The sequence below is a fragment of the Semicossyphus pulcher genome, unplaced genomic scaffold (genome assembly GCF_022749685.1).
Source record: "Semicossyphus pulcher isolate SPU_LCO1_2020_fin unplaced genomic scaffold, fSemPul1.0.p SCAF_8, whole genome shotgun sequence".
Lineage (NCBI taxonomy): Eukaryota > Metazoa > Chordata > Actinopteri > Labriformes > Labridae > Semicossyphus > Semicossyphus pulcher.
The window spans coordinates 25,179,173-25,195,166 of NW_027211759.1; the positions used below are offsets into that span (position 1 = coordinate 25,179,173).

The following is a 15,994-nucleotide window of genomic DNA, read 5'->3' on the forward strand; positions in this document are numbered from 1 at the left end:
AATGCTAAACAGCAAGAAAGAGAGAGAGAGAGAGAGAGAGAGAGAGAGAGAGAGAGAGAGAGAGAGAGAGAGAGAATAAAACAAAGAGCAAATATCTTATTTAGAGACAAACATGATTAAATTCATGACTAAACCTGGACTGTGTGTGTGTGTGTGAGTGTGTGTGTGTGTGTGTGTGTGCGTGTGTGTGTGTGTGTGTGTGTGCAGGAAAGAGATGTGAAGGCTCACTCTCTTCCTCCTCAGGGCTTGTGTGCAGGATGTGAATACCAGCAGGAAGTAGAAGTGTTAATTGCTTCTCTTTAGTTTGCACAGAGAAAAGAGTTAGCACAGTAGGTCCACCGCTCTGACCGCTACCTCACTTTTTCTCTCTTTATTTCTCTTCCTCAAGCACGCAGGCACACGCACGCACACACACACCGAGCACTTGAGGTCTGCATTACCACTGCCTCCAGGGAAGACAGGCTAGATTGGAGGCTTTATGTAGGCCAAAATAACAATGTGAAAAAAATGATCAAGTCCAGATCCAAAATGCAATCAACCTGAACAAAGCTCCAACAATGAAAAAGCAGCGGGTACTTCACAGTTAACAATCTGCCTTGTGTCAAAAAGTGTATTTTTTCTTGTGCAATGATTACATTTTAGCCCCTTATCAAGACACAAACGCTTTACAATTCTCTACCATATCTCATTAAGTCGTTTTTTTCCCACTTGAAAGTTATGAAAATTATAGTAGTTAAAGGTACAAGCCAAAGAATCACTGTCTGTCTGTGATCATGTGTTGTTGCAAGAAGCAAATACAATCATTGTTCATGCTGACCACATTTATTAAGTTAACTTATTATTTTCCTGACCAGCTGTTTCAACCTGGAAATGATGTTGATTGTTAAAACTAAGTAACTGTAACATCATTTTACACCGGATTTTTCACAAACTACTTACTACTAAAGGATCTCCTGCTTCAAAGTTAGACCACTAAATGATATGACATATTGATTAACTGGGAGAATGTCTTGTATTGAACAGGCCAATCAGCAATCAGAGTCGCCCTTTTTTTGATCTATAAAAACTATTCTAACTTGTGGCAGTAGAGTAATGTGTCATTTTGCTCCTAAACAATCTCTGTTGAGTCAGAAAGCATTTTTACCATCAGCCTAAAGTTTCAGTGTAGCTGTTACAGAATTAACACTGATTCTCTACAGTAGATAAGATTGACCTTGGTCAGTGTTCGCTGTGAGTGCAAAGACTGCCACTGTGATCTGCATGCTTTCAACCAAAGAAAAATAACAATGATAACAGATAGAAGGTTAAAAGGGAATTATATCAGCTGAGCTTAACATACACACACATTATGTTGACTAAGAACCAATTTGAAAATTAAACCAGCAGCAACTTAAGCCTAGTTCGACCTTGTGATCAGCTCTTTTAACCATTAGGAGTATTCGACAGAAGTAATCATACCTGACATGATTATGTGGATATGCGACACGGGTCCTTTGCTGGTCCTTGAGGTACAAGGAAGACCTCAACTACAGGCACCAATGATGCATCAAACACAATCCTGAAAGTTCACGTTGTTTGGCAGTTACAGTTGAATATAATATTAAAGTTGAAAAAGTTCAATAGTACTCTATCTGAAGTCAAATCAGGTCATCCAAATCTTCCATAATTACAGATGAACCTGTGACACACAGTGAGTGATCAGTGCAAACGCAGCTGCAGATGCTTTTATTTATTTTATTTGCTTCTTCGCTCTGCGACTTAAATCAGCCATGCTGCAACGAGCACACAAACCTTTCGTGTTTACAAAGGTGAATCAAATCTTGTATCCTACTTGAATTACTTCCCAGCTGTTAGGCAGCCTGAAAATGACGGGGTGCGTCGATGGCATTTTCACCACCTGTAATTTGTAACTACAGATGGCACGACAGTTCAGATACGTAGATCTGCCTTTTTCCATGATTGGCGGAACAAATAGGTTTTTAGTTGCATGACTTCCTTTTCGAAATGAAGAAGTTTAATGAAAGCAGAGGTTTGAAAATGCCATCCTGTTTATAACTCCTTCTCGAGATGTTATAATGATACCCCAATGGTACCGCAAGGAGAAAAAAAGGTTTCATTTATTCAGCATAATGTGGAGGGAAGATTCATTTTGCCCTTTCCTAAATTAACTGCTCTGCGTTTGGCAGATGTTAATTCTTTCATTTATGATTTATGCAGAAAATTGGAGCCTGTCAGTATTCACTTTCAGAAGTAAACTTGGGTGTTATTGCAATAAGTATCAAACCCCAGCTGACATGCAGATCTGAAACAACTGTGACACAGTTTTGCATGAATCTATCTATTTTTAGTTAAAACAGACAGCAGCCTGGGTAACAATAAAATGATCAGTATAACTGGGTACAAAATCCAACAAAATATTATCTCTTTAAAGAGGTCTGAATCATCCGGGACTTGTAGTAAACAAAAAAGGAACAAAAAACAGAAAGAAGCAGCAGGTACTCTTCCTAAGTCCTTGCTCTGAATTGGTAAACAGTACACTCTGTTGCTCTGTGTGTGTGTGTGTGTGTGTGTGTGTGTGATTTCTATCATCTATTCCTGCAGTGCCATTACATTACCAACACAGGACTTCGTGTTTGTACAAAATAAAATGACTCCAAATGCAGCATTACAAACAGGAAATAGACTTTACCTGTGGAGACGTGACGCACATAATCAGAGCTGCCCTTGCTGGCAGTGTTGTACGTTGGCACAAAGTTACAGCGAGAAGCAGCTGTAGACTTTAGAGACTCTGCTCGGAACACATTTTACATTGTACAGTATGTTACAAACCCATATCTATCTTTTTCCCAGTCCCATTTAATCTTCTGTCATTGCTTTCCTGGGAGATTTGTTGGAAATGTATATCATAATGTGGGGAAAGTTCTAGAGGAAAGTTAAAGGTATAATAAATAGGATTTTTCCTTGCATTTTGTCAACAACACATTCCAACTGGGCCCCTCCTCCTGGGCTCTTCATCGCCAGAAGCTCACTCTCACTCTCTCGTGCGAATATTTTTTTGGAAATATGCTAAATCTTTTTGTTGTTAAGAAGATTAAAAGGTCTCACATCACTCACGCCTATACGGCCTATGTGCTAGCGCACATATATGAATAAGGGGCTGCCTGCCGTGTCCAAAGGTCACCAAATCATTTTTACCATCATCTCTAAAGCTCCCCTATTAATACTTTTTACAATCTGTATAACATAATTATGTTGTCTACACACTTTTTTTTGTATATATTAAACAAATGGCATATAACATTTACATTTTGGGTTTTTTTGCATTTTTGCCTGGACTGACTTTCCTCTGCCAACTATCTTTATTTAAATAGTGTCCTAACCTCACCCGTAGATGCTGTATTTGGCTGGTACTCATTGCCTCAAAGTTTCCCTTCAGGGTTTCTGCCCAAAGGCTATTTGACTCAGGAGTACGGCTGCTGTTGTAAAGGTCTACATTGACTAGTTGCTTATGTCAAACTGATCTTTTCCTCTATATAAAGTCATTAATTTTAAGTCAGTTGGCACAAGTAGACAGAAACAGCAGTTTCCTGTGTGAAAGTACTGTTTTCAACCTTTTGGCTTCTTTTAGCCAAACACAGCACAGCAGGGCAGGACAATCTATTGGAGAGAAAAAAAGCTTCATCTCCTTTTTGGCTATTTTAGAAGACATTTTGGAGTTTGGGTCACTTTGCATCCAAATGATTTCCCTCCATGAACCATTTTGGAGAGTAAAACTGGTCATTTTAGCAAATGGGTCCATTCTATGATGTCTCATTCAGGGAGACAGGATGCTTTTGGCTGTTGCATCACCTCCTCTGTTGCCAACATACGAGGTGATGAGGTTGTCCGGGTTGTTAAGAAGCAGTTGTTGTCTGGAGGAGCAGGACATAGATAATTATAGGCTGCTGAAATGTTCTATGGATGCTGCTGAGGGGCTGACCCCGATGCTCGACCGTCCAACAGTTATAGTGAATACAAATAGAGTTTCCAAGTAGAACATTACATTACACTTCATACTGTATGTGTGAGCATACCATATGACACAAAGGAAACATAATTGAGTATGTGACAGCAGTAAAATGTGAATCATAGAAGCTGTAGATTAAGATGAGACATTTACATGCCTGAGGAAACAGGGTTAGCGAGCTTTCTGCTTTGCTCGAGTGTTGTGTGTGTGTTTCTGGTCTGTTACTGGTGAATTCCTAAGTGGGTCTAACCAGGCTGCATTCAGTAAATGGGTCACTGCTGAATTAAACACCAGTGCCTCTGCTTTCAGTGCTGCATCAGTGCTGCGCCAGAGAAGGGCAGGTTAGAAATAGTCACGGCCACTGAGTCCAAATAAACAGTCGAGCTCGGGTGGACAGGGAGAGGGGACTTGTCCTGTGAACACAAGAAGTGGCATTTCAGAAGTTGGCCTCAAACACAAATGCCTTCTGTCAAGAAAAGGTTATGCCAAGCGCCACCAAAAGAAAGACATTATGTGAAGGCATTTCTTATTTGGAGTATCTGTGTGCAACAGAAATCAACTTGGTGTAACATCTGAGTGTAAACGTCTGGGTTGAAAAGTAGCAAGAAAGAAAGGAAAAATAAAAGATGTAGCGTGACTAATAGGGAGAAGGGCAGAAAGTGAAAAGAAGGGGAGGAACCAGGAGAGCTAAAATGAGTGAAATGGGCCATGGTTGTGGAGTTTTCTGACAGTTTATTAGTCTGTTTCAAACAATGTGTTAGGCCTTGTCTCCCGAGTGGTCAAAAGTCGAGCCAGAGAGTGCAGCTTGCTGTCTCTCTCCTGGATGTGTGTCAGACACACTCCTGCTGCACCGGAGTGGGGAGGCTGAAAAAAAAGCAGGCAGCAGAGGAAACAGACGAGGCTGCCTAAAGAGCAGCACATTTGAATTCCACCCTTTGTGATGCTGCACTCTCCTGTCCCTGTGGTTCCCCAGCGCTCTGCAGTGGTCCCACAGCTCAACCTGCTGCATCCAGTCAGCCACACTCAAGGACAAACACACTCTGAGGGCAAGGGGATTAATATTTGATATCTAGCTCTGCATCATGTGGTGAGACAGACAGTCAGGCATACTAGCAAGCAGATACAGGATGGAGTTAAAGCCACAAATAACCACTCCCTACTGCAGAGCCACCACTCTGCCAGCTCACACTGCATTACAATTGAACAGCAGCAAAGAAGCTGGTTAATAGTTTGTTCGATCGTTTCGAACATTCTCTGCATTGGTTGAATCTAGATGCAAAACAAAACCTATTAATCACATAATTTAGTCAAAATGTCAGTTACTCAGCATAGCATGTACAGAATGAACTTTTTGTCGGAGGATAATTAACAGGAGCATAAACCCATCCTTGCTTTATGGGCTTATGGTTGTCAATGCTTCACACAAGGCCTCGTGCTTTTTGAAACATAATCGGTATTGTGTGCTTACCAAAGTGCGGAGACAGACAGACAGCGGGGAAACAGCTAAAGCTTTGTATCAGACTGAAGTGCTTGCCTGATTGATTTTACAGCAGCATGAGAAAGCACTGAAGGCAGGAATCACACTGAGCATGTGTGTCTGTGTGTTTGTGAGGGTGGGAACAGTAAAGCCAACAGATATTAAATGTCAAGATTTCATAAAATTATAATCCTCATCACAGTGTGGAGGCTGCTGCCAAAATTGACTGACCATATCATGTAATGCTGAGAAACAGGAGGTTATAAGCTGTAGTAGCTTGTACTTTAAACAACACAAATAATTACAGTGATACCAGCAGCTTTGTGATGCTGTACTTGAAAGGTGCAGCAGTGCCTTTAAGGTTAATGCTAATGTCACTATGCTGACATGCTCACAGTTACATTATTAACATGCTTAACAACAGCTAAAATGTCCACCTGATACACTAACATTTGCTGTGGCTCAGTGGTAGAGTCGGTCGTCTTTCAATGGGAAGGTTGGTGATTCGATCCCTTGCTCCCTTAGTCTACATGTCGAAGTGGGCAAGACACTGAATTGCTCCCGGTGGCATAGCCAACGGTGTGTGAATGTGAAGACTGATTGACAGTTGGACATTTTACGTAGCAGCCTCTGCCGTCAGTGTATGAATGTGAGTGTGAATGGGTGAATTTGACATGTAGTGTAAAAGCAGCTTTGAGTGGTCTCAATAAAAGCACTATATAAGTACAGTCCATTTACCATTTGCTTATTGCACACTTAACATGAACTAAAGCTAATGCTGCTTTCCCACTGGTCAAAAAACCCACTAACACCTGGCTTTTTCGCTTAATGGGAACAATTGGCATTCAGACCCCAGTAGACCCGTGTAATTATTGCCTCTGCTCCGATCAACATTGATGGGAACACAAAACCTATGTCGACACGCTAATCTCCGCCCCCTTTCTGGCGCGATGCTGTGCTCCGTCGGTAACTTCTGCGACTCCTTGTGATCTCAGCTACAAATTCAACCCGTCTCCGTCCGAGCAGCGCTCGAACATCGTTCCAAATTTGTCGGCGCAGAGTTTGATAAAGAGACTGAATGAGTAATAGATACAATAAAGACCTAACCACAGTAACATCTTCACTGTTTACTAACCCTGTTAGTAAGTAAGAGTATACTCCACTAGCAATGGGAAAAGAGACAATCTGCATTTATTAGCGAGTCTTCCCAGGTCTGAAAAACATGCATCAATGCGCTAATTTCAGTGGGAAAGGGGTATAAGGGTGAATGGAAATACCATTGTTTTTTGCAGGATGGATTTTGGCCATAAATCAAAGCATTGGACACAATGAAACTTTGACCTTATGATCGCATTAAAGGAATGTCAGAGATCACCAAGGTTGTTAAAATTCCTCCTGAGCGGGACATGAATGTCTAAGCAAAATGTCATGGCAATCCGTCCAAGTGTTGTTGAGATACTTGAGTGACCAATGAGGTGGACAGACCATCTCTGACCAGATGGACACTCTGCATGCAAACATTTGTTAGCACAATATTGGAACAGAAATTGATGGGAAAACTCTGCTTAAAGTTGAAATCATAATTATTTTGTATTGACAGGTCTTTCTAACGCAGTGCATGATGAACTTTAATGAATGCGTTTCACATAAGAGTATTCATGAGATGGGACTTAGAGCACCTTCTTATTTCTCTCTAAAAACTTTAATCTGCTATCAAACTCAGGCTGTTCTGATATGCTTCAGTAACCGAGGTCATACTGTATAACACTTAGCTACGCACAGCTGATCAGGATTGAATTTCTCCCTATCACTGTGTGGGTCTTATTATGCCTAATGTGAAACAAGAAAGAATCTTTCAGTTATAGTCGCACTTACTCGGGGTATTGTATTCATTAAATAAATAGACAAAGCTTAATCACAGATTTACCTTGTATTGTGCAGGCCTTCACTTAAGTCACATGACTTGGACTTAAATTGGCTCATGTTGTATAATACTTCCCAATACTGCGTTTTCTGGCATTCACCAAGATTTGATTGTCTCACTGTTCAGGTGATTCCTACTCTACTGAAATGATTTCAATTGTGATTCAAATGTGTGTGTCTGTGTGTGTGTGTGTGTTGTGTCTCTCCTGCAGATGATGGTAAGCTGTCCCTGGACGAGTTCCAGGCTTTCTTCTCTGATGGCACGCTGAACGAGGAAGAGTTGGAGAAGCTGTTTCACACCATCGACTCTGATAACACCAGGTCAGCACTACTATTACTGCACTGGTGTGTGTGTGTCTGTGTGTTTGGATAGAGTATGCAACCAAAAAAAATGCATTCAGTATGCAGTGCTTGTGTGTTTGTGTGATCGGTTCACCGTGTTTTCATAATTATATCAGTGTCGATTACGAAAAAGAGAAGTGCACAGAGCTTTTTACCTGCTGCACAGCCTCAGTATCACATTGTATGTGCGTGTGTGTGTGTGTGTGTTGCTTAGGTAAAATGTATGTAATTTATCCTGCAGCCAGAAAATGTCACATCTAGTTCTGACAGCTCTTTTTATGGAGGACCTTTGTACCACAGCCTTTTATATTAAGTGACATTTTCAATATAAAATGACAAAATAAAAAAGTGATAAAGGGGAGACAAAAGGATATGTGAGAGAATTAATAAAAGAAGAGTGAAAACTGAGCAAAGTCAACGTTACCCGTTTTTATATCCTTCAGCCACTCTTCCTCTCTTTTTCATCTATTTTATCCTTAGTCATACTGGCTCTGCGGGAAGTTAACCCTTTCTCTGTCTTCTGCTCCCTGGGACACTCTTTTGATTGTGTCTCATGAAATCAATTTATTGACCCTCTTTAATCAGCCAATCAGCTCATCCAGACTGCAATCAGAAGAAGTATGCTGACACAGTGGGATGTAAGTGAGGCCGGCTCTGTTAATTTACCCACTTCAGGAACCTGCAGGGCCTTGAAATAAAATGAAACCAAGCAGAACAAAAGCTGACCTTTATGGTTGTTGTAGAATCGAATGAGGGTTGATGTATAAATCCTCCACCGTGCTCAACCATTAGTGGGGATTTTTTTCCGTTTTTTAAATCAGTGCAGTAAGCAGACCATGCAACCGCCGCAATCTCACTACAGCCCTCTTGCCTCTTGCAGATGGTCGCGCTTTATAAATCTCATTCACCGCATTGCTTGCAGTCAGAAAAGTTTCTATTCATTAGAGTTAAGTAGGCTTGGCAGACGCATGCCAGGTCTCAGCCTTATCATGTGACAGCAGATAAGGTTATTGATTGGTCCAAGTCAAAGAAGAAATGACGGCGTAAGCGTTTCCTGTTGAAGCAGGAAGTTGATGGATGGAGAGGAGGGCGGGAGCAGGCAGAGACTGAGCACTCTCCTGTTTTCAGTCATTTGTCAGATCTGTCTCTGACAGTCTTTGGTTCCCTCCCATCTCCGGTTGTCTTTCCCTTTCAGAATGTTTTCTGAGATGTGTTTTCTTTGATTCAAGTCTGGCCCCTCTTGTTTCCAATATCCAATCCTTCTCTGTCACTCTGTCCATCACCTCTCTCTCTCTTCAACCTCTCCATCCTTTCTCAATCTGTCACTCACAACTGTCTGCAGCCCTTTCTGTTTTTTTACCTTACCGTGCTCCTCTCTGTTTGACTCCATTGTCCCTGATGCAGTGAAAAGGTGCTGGAAATGGTCAAAACATGAAAACACAGTTTATAGCCCATTTCTCTCTTCTTTTTTATTGCATTTCTTTTTGTTGCATTCATCACCCAAGAAGTTTGACTTGACACTCGACTCTCAATTCAGCCAACTATAAAGCTTCAAGGAGGATGATCAACCACAGCACTTGAACATGGAATCAATTTAAACATCATTTTCGTTTTGACTAGGTATTTGATGCTCTAAAAAGGATGATTGACAGCTCTGTTGATAAATACGGCTCCTGCAGCTGATCTGTTCCAGATTAGCAGAGTAGAGGAGGAACGGCGAGAGGAGACGTAACTAAAACAATCACTGCAGTTATTGAAGTTTCCATATCTGTGAACGTCTGCTTCAGCAGCTGTTCTGCTGTTAAATACGCTGGCGTGAAGGATCTTTGCTGTTTTATTGGTAAGTTAAGTGTGTGTGTTTTGGCAGCAGCTCCACATGCTGTTCTCTACTGCACAGCTCTGGCTCCAAATGACGTCAACATCGCAAGATGGCAGCGCCTATCACGGCTATTTTGGCATCAATTACGTACAATGAGAGAAGATGGAGACACGTCGTCCATGTATATATACAGTCACTGGCTTAAACACACAAACAGAGCTGATAAATACAAGAAATAAGGGTTTTAATATTAAACATTTCTACCAGCTTTTTTCTACCTTTGTAAGAGAAGTTAGTCCATTTTTGCCATTTAGATTTTGTATTATTCCACCAAAAACATAAAATGCTGATTTTATTTTGAACACACAAATCTTCTACAAAGTTGTCTTATGTAGTAAGTGCATTACGAGCCATAAAATCACAACTTCAAATAAGTGTTAGAAAGTCATTCCTTTTCTCAAATGTGTGCTTTACATTTGTGTTGTATTTGTAATTTTAATACCATTATATGCAACCATCAAATAATGCACTTGTAAGAGTTTGTGGTCATTCCATTAATTTCTGTGAGATCAGTCTGGCCAGCACAATTGAATGATCTACTTTTGATTGATTTTCTCCCTGTCGTGCTTAATACTCATAAAGTCTCCTGATCTTGATTCCTACATGGTGGAATCCCACCAAAGAAACATGGAGGGATGACGACTCCTCATGCTTAGCCAGTAGTCCGTGTCACAACATAATTTCTGGTTTACTTTCTCTGTGAAACGCAGCATCTGATTCTCCCATTTGGACTGCAAACAATTAGTCAATTGCCAAACAAGTGTTGGAACCATTTGTGCATTTAATTAAATTAAAACTGCATGTGTCATTAGTTAACATGAAAACACAATTAATGTGTAAATTTCTAAACTTTTAGTGGCCAATTTATTAAAGCCCATCTGTCACAGCGATGGATCAGCATTCATTCTGGCAGAACTCGTGCATTTAAATTAAACAGCTGCTTAACACGATACAGTTGGCCATTGTCAAATCAGTCTTTTACTAATATTCTAAATATTAATATTGCAGTGAAGAAGTGACTCCTGAACCTCTGTTTCTGTGTGTTTATCACATTTCATTTAATGTGAAGCATTTACTGAACATGATTACGATAAACAGGATGCACAGATGGAGCCTTTTTGCCCGCCTCCTCCTCTGTCCCCAGTTCTCCCATCATCAGTCACATCTCACATCAATCTGTTGGCAGGTTCCTTTTTCTTTCCCTCCCTCCTTCCATTCCCTCACACACCCCTGCCTCTCTCCCCTTGTTCTCCTCTTTCTCTCCTGCTCAGTCAGCCAGAGAAAGACTTCTTTACGGCTCTGAAGAATTTGCTGCCAAATGAGTCCCTACACAGCGAACAGAGCATGAATGATGGCCAGTGGATTGATTCAGATTCCTGTCAGAGAGTCTTGTTAGATCGATCCCTTTCTGCCAAACTCTATAGCGTGTGAGAGTGTGTGTGTGTGTGTGATGGATAAACTGCATGCAAAAAGCCTTTCCTCATTTTCTGACCCGGTTCTTCTCCATCTTTTTCCTTCCTACCTTCCCTTCTTCCTACCTTCCCTCCCTTTCTCTCCGTCTGCTGCTCCTCTGCTATGATGTGATAGTAATGTTGATACTAAGGAACTCTGTGGTAAGTGGACTGCCCGCACACACACACACACACACACACTTCCCTGCCCTCATTCTCTCTCCTATCTATTATTAAAAAGGACGTCTCAGTTGAGATGCTATAATGTTTCTTTAAAATATATGATAATCATTCACCTGCCATAGCTTCGGCTAACCACTGCAACTTATTTTATGACTTAAAAAGTTGTAAAAATCCTGTAATGTGCCAATTTTCCTGTGTGTGTATGTGTGTCCATGTACAGACTACTTTGCTAAGCACATGGGGGACTATGAGGGAGTGCTGGCCTCGTTGGAAACACTCAACCTTTCCATCCTCAAAGCCATGGACTTCACCAAAAAGGTAAGATTGGGTATATGAAGGTATATGTCATCTGTATGTACTTGTGTGTGTTTAGGTGTGTGACAGAAAGAGGGAGGAAAGAGGGTGATGGAAGGTGACAGCTTTTCTCTTACTCTTGTCGTTTACTACTAAGTGATGTTCGTGACGTTTTTTCACTCCCACCACCTTCAAGTATCAGTCCATACATATTCTGAACACTATCAAGCTCCCTTTAAAGGTATTCTTTTGCATCCCATATGGCCACCCACGATAGTGTCTGTTTTTGTGTCTCACACTTGGTTGACATCAAATATGTCTGTTTGTTTTAATCAAGAAAACATGGTTAAGGTTAGGGAAAATATCACGGGGTAGGTTGAAACAGTATATAATATACTTTATTTATACCGCACTTTTCTTAACAATGTTACAAAGAGCTTGACAGAAAGCTTAAAGGAAAGCGGATGGAAAACACAGATAAAAATACATCAGTTAAAAGACAGTTAAAGAAAGAAGATAAATTAAGACTTCATGAAAGCCTTCCTCTAAAAGAGGATTTAAAAGAAGCTTGGTCTGTCTTAGTGTGATTGGCAGAGAGTTCCACAGTCTGGGGGCTCTGACTGTAAAAACCCCGTCACCTTTGTTTACCAGTCGAGATTTTGAATCAACCAAAAGAGCTGCATCCACCAATCTTAGGGAACGCCCAGGCACATAATGGGTCAAAAGATCTTTAATATATTTTGGAGCAAGGCCATTTAGAGCTTTTAAAGTAATCAATAAAATCTTAAAATCAATACGATTAAAAACAGGCAGCCAGTGTAAGCTGGCAAGTACTGGAGTGTGCTGGTATTTGTGGGTGCCTGTTAAAATTTGAGCGGTGGCGCTCTGGACCATTTAGAGTCTGTTGAGAGCTCTGACTGACACCAGTATAGAGTGCATTGCAGTAAACTAGGCGTGAAAAATAAAAGCATTTATGACATTTTGCAAATCAGTGGGAGGCAGGAATGATCTCAGTTTTGGCTGATTGTCGGGGTCAGCCCTACACATGGGTCTGTATGTGACTGACTGACTGACTGACTGACTGACTGACTGACTGAGTGACGGTACTTTCAGAGCCATAGAGAGAGAGTTGCAACATCGCAATGTCGGATCATGGAGCATATTGGACCCTCACTGATGCGACTCTCTGTCTATACGGCTCTGGATACTTTGTTCAGGGAGTAGGTGGGGCTGCTTCTCCGCTGCTCGTCCGCTGTCCTCACCTACATCTGTAGGGTGCACCTGCTTTCAAACACGTTGTCATCAGCCTCATAAGGACAGTCCTTGTAACACATTGCCCACAAAAGCGCACATTGACCTGATGCGGTCAGCTACATACTAGGTTTTGACCTAGTCTTGTTGAAATTAGTTTGAGTTACTCCCAGATTTTTAGCTTTCAGAGTGATGTTATTGCGAAGAGAACCAAGTTTGCTGTGGAGAAGACTGGAGGGATGAGTTTGACCAAAAGTTATTACTTCAGATTTGTCTTGATTAAGCTTAAAAAAGTTTTGGGACATCCAGCATTTTACATCACTGAGGTATGAGAGTAAGGGTGTTAGGGATATTGGATGGCAAGGGAACATACAGCTGTGTGTCATTTGCATATGTATGATGAGAGATGCCATGATTCTGAATGATCTATCTGAGTGGTAGCATGTAGATGGAGAACAACAGAGGGCCGAGAATAGATCCCTGAGGTACATCACAGTTAAAATCAAAAACAGATGAGCTGGTATTTGCCATGACAACGGAAAAGGTTCTATTGGACAGGTAGGAGTGTAGAAGTTGTAGCGCAGTCCCTCTGAGACCAACCCAGGTTTCAAGACCATGTAGTAGGATGGAATGATCAACAGTATCAAAAGCAGGAGACAGATCTAAAAGGACAAGAACAGAACTTTCACCTCTATTGGCTGTTAAAAGAAGATCAGGAAACTCGAGTGTCCTGACAACCTGTTTGTACTGAAAGGTGTGTGTGTGTGTGTGTTTCCTGCTTAAGATATGGAAGGGTTGTACTCTCCAAACATACAGTGCAATGTACAGTGAGTCATTTCCCATATATCAGGTGTAATAGTGTGAGTATGTGTTTGTGGGGCGCGGCAAAATAATGGTATGTCTGGGTTCTCCGCAGTGCTGTTTCAGATAGTGAGTGTGTGAGTGCATTTGTTTGTGAGTGTGTATGAATGTGTGTGTGTGTGTGTGTGTGTGTGTACGGCAGTCAGCTGGAGAACACTAATGTGTTATCCTAGTTTTTCCCATGTGCTATATATAGCAGCTGGTCCAGAGCAACTCCCATGTTCATGTTAGAGTACTGCTGTGCCCGTGTGTATGTGTGTGCATGTGCATGTGTTTGTAGTGCGCTGCTCTGTGTGTCTCTATATCTCTATCCAACAGCCCTGTCTTTATCTTTCCTTCTGCTGCAGGCTATTCAGCAGCACTCAAACACAAACACACATACACACACCACACACTTGCCCTCCCCTCCGACACAACCTCAGGCTAGTTTCTCTGTAATGAGCAGCTATTGTTTAATCAATCAGTTGAGTGTCTCTCTTGTTCTTCTGCTGTATCTCTTGTGCTCTCTTTTTCTCTCTCATTCATACCGTCCCCTTCCGTGTTACACACATACACTCGCACACACACACACACATACTCCTCTCCTCCTTTCTCGGGGGCTGTTATGTCATTATATCATCTTTTGCGGGCAGAGTGGAAGAGCTCCAGCAGTGCTGTGCAGGGGATGGATCAGCTCAAAGAGTCAAATAGCCAAACTGAAGCATAGACTCTGCTGATGAGTCAAATATTGATTTTGTGTGTGTCTGTGTGTTTCAGATTTCACAGCTACAGTAGATATTCCCGCAAACAGAGACTGATATTGGAGGCTTAGATATCTTCCTTTCAAATGCAGTCCACAATCTGCAGCTTTTAAGCTAACAGTTTTTTTTTGCATTTCAATACCTCTATAATTTCTCTTTTTTCTCTGTCTTTATGTTTCACTGTCACTTTTTCTCTGCCTCTGTGTTGCCTCTTGTTTTGGTCTTACTGATTGTGATAGTGTACTAGTGCACCTGTGCTGTTTGCAAGCTTAGCAGAAAATATGTAGCTAGGTGCTCTGGTAGCTTCGTGTGTGGGGGATCTATTGGCAGAAATGCAATGTAAGATTCATAAGTATGTTTGCATTATTGTGTAAAATCTGAAGTTGTGTTTTGGTTACCTTAAAATGAACCCCTTTATATTTACAGAGGGCTGTTGTAGTTTACAAAGTCAGCCACATTGCACGGCCATGTTTCCACATGTTAGCCCAGAACTAACAAACCAAACAATGGTTCAAAAGCCGACCTTGGACGTTTTTTTCCGATGTTGTTTCCAACCCTCAAAGTTGGGGGTCACACTTTGGTTAAGTTAAGGAACCACAGTAGTTGGTTAGGTATAGGAAAAGATGAGCTCAAACAATACATCAACATGAACTCCTAGCAGAAGCTAAACGTTGAGGCAATGAGTACCAGTCAACCACGTCAGATTAGTACAAGCAAATCACAGCACAAGAGGACAGGATAAAGAGGAACTCATTTAGGAAAAAACAAGGTGGATCTATTCTCAGTACGATCTGATAAAAAGAGATGTCATTAACTGAGCAATCCCACTCTTTGTCCTCTGCCCTTGCTCTGGCGCTGCCCGGACAACACCTTCATGCTTACGCCTGGCAGAGATAATTAAACACCCTTTTGCAAGAGCTGATGATGAAAGCAGCGAAGGAGTTATCCATCTCATTCCTTCTCATCTCTTGAGAATTTAAAATGCACAGTACAAGTCAGGTAGGGTCATATTTATCACCAGTCAATGATGGAATAAAACATTCAGTAAAACCAGTATTTTGAAGATCACAGAAAACACAGGAGTTTGTAGAGTATACAGGCATAAATGTACTCAAAGTTTTTCACAGATTGTTCCAGTACTATACAGAGTAAGCAGAGGAAACAGACAGCACACACACACTCACACATAGGATCAAACAGTTGATCCCCTCTGGCTTACAACTGTAATCAAAACCCATATCTATAGAATCAGAAAACGGTTACTCTGGCATCCTTCATTGGCACATAAGTAAGTTATGATATGGGTGACAACAAATTCTCAATATAAATACATTTAGACACAAGCACAGTTGATCATGACATACTTTTACCAGACTACAAAAGTGTGTTGGCCTGTCTGGCCCGGTAAGGATTGGTTTAAGACGCACATGTCAGACAGACACTCAGACAGATCACTTTGATCCTCAGCTAACAATACTGTAACAGGTGGGGTCCCTCAAGGTTACATTCTTGGGCCTCTGTTATTCAGTGTTCATGTCCTTCCAATTGGAAATAACATCAGAAATTGACTGTTTTTTTCATAGACAT

The 15,994-nt window shown here is 41.3% G+C and overlaps 1 protein-coding gene across 2 annotated transcripts in view; it reads left to right on the forward strand.

The window, feature by feature from the left end:
- Positions 1-15,994, forward strand: part of necab2 (N-terminal EF-hand calcium binding protein 2) — a 159,399-nt gene that overhangs the window by 26,638 nt on the left and 116,767 nt on the right. For both annotated transcript variants that reach the window (XM_069685849.1, XM_069685850.1), the window contains exons 3-5: positions 7,619-7,727; positions 11,215-11,240; positions 11,482-11,579. In XM_069685849.1, coding sequence (XP_069541950.1) covers positions 7,619-7,727; positions 11,215-11,240; positions 11,482-11,579 — 233 coding nt within the window. The remainder of the gene's footprint in view (positions 1-7,618; positions 7,728-11,214; positions 11,241-11,481; positions 11,580-15,994) is intronic.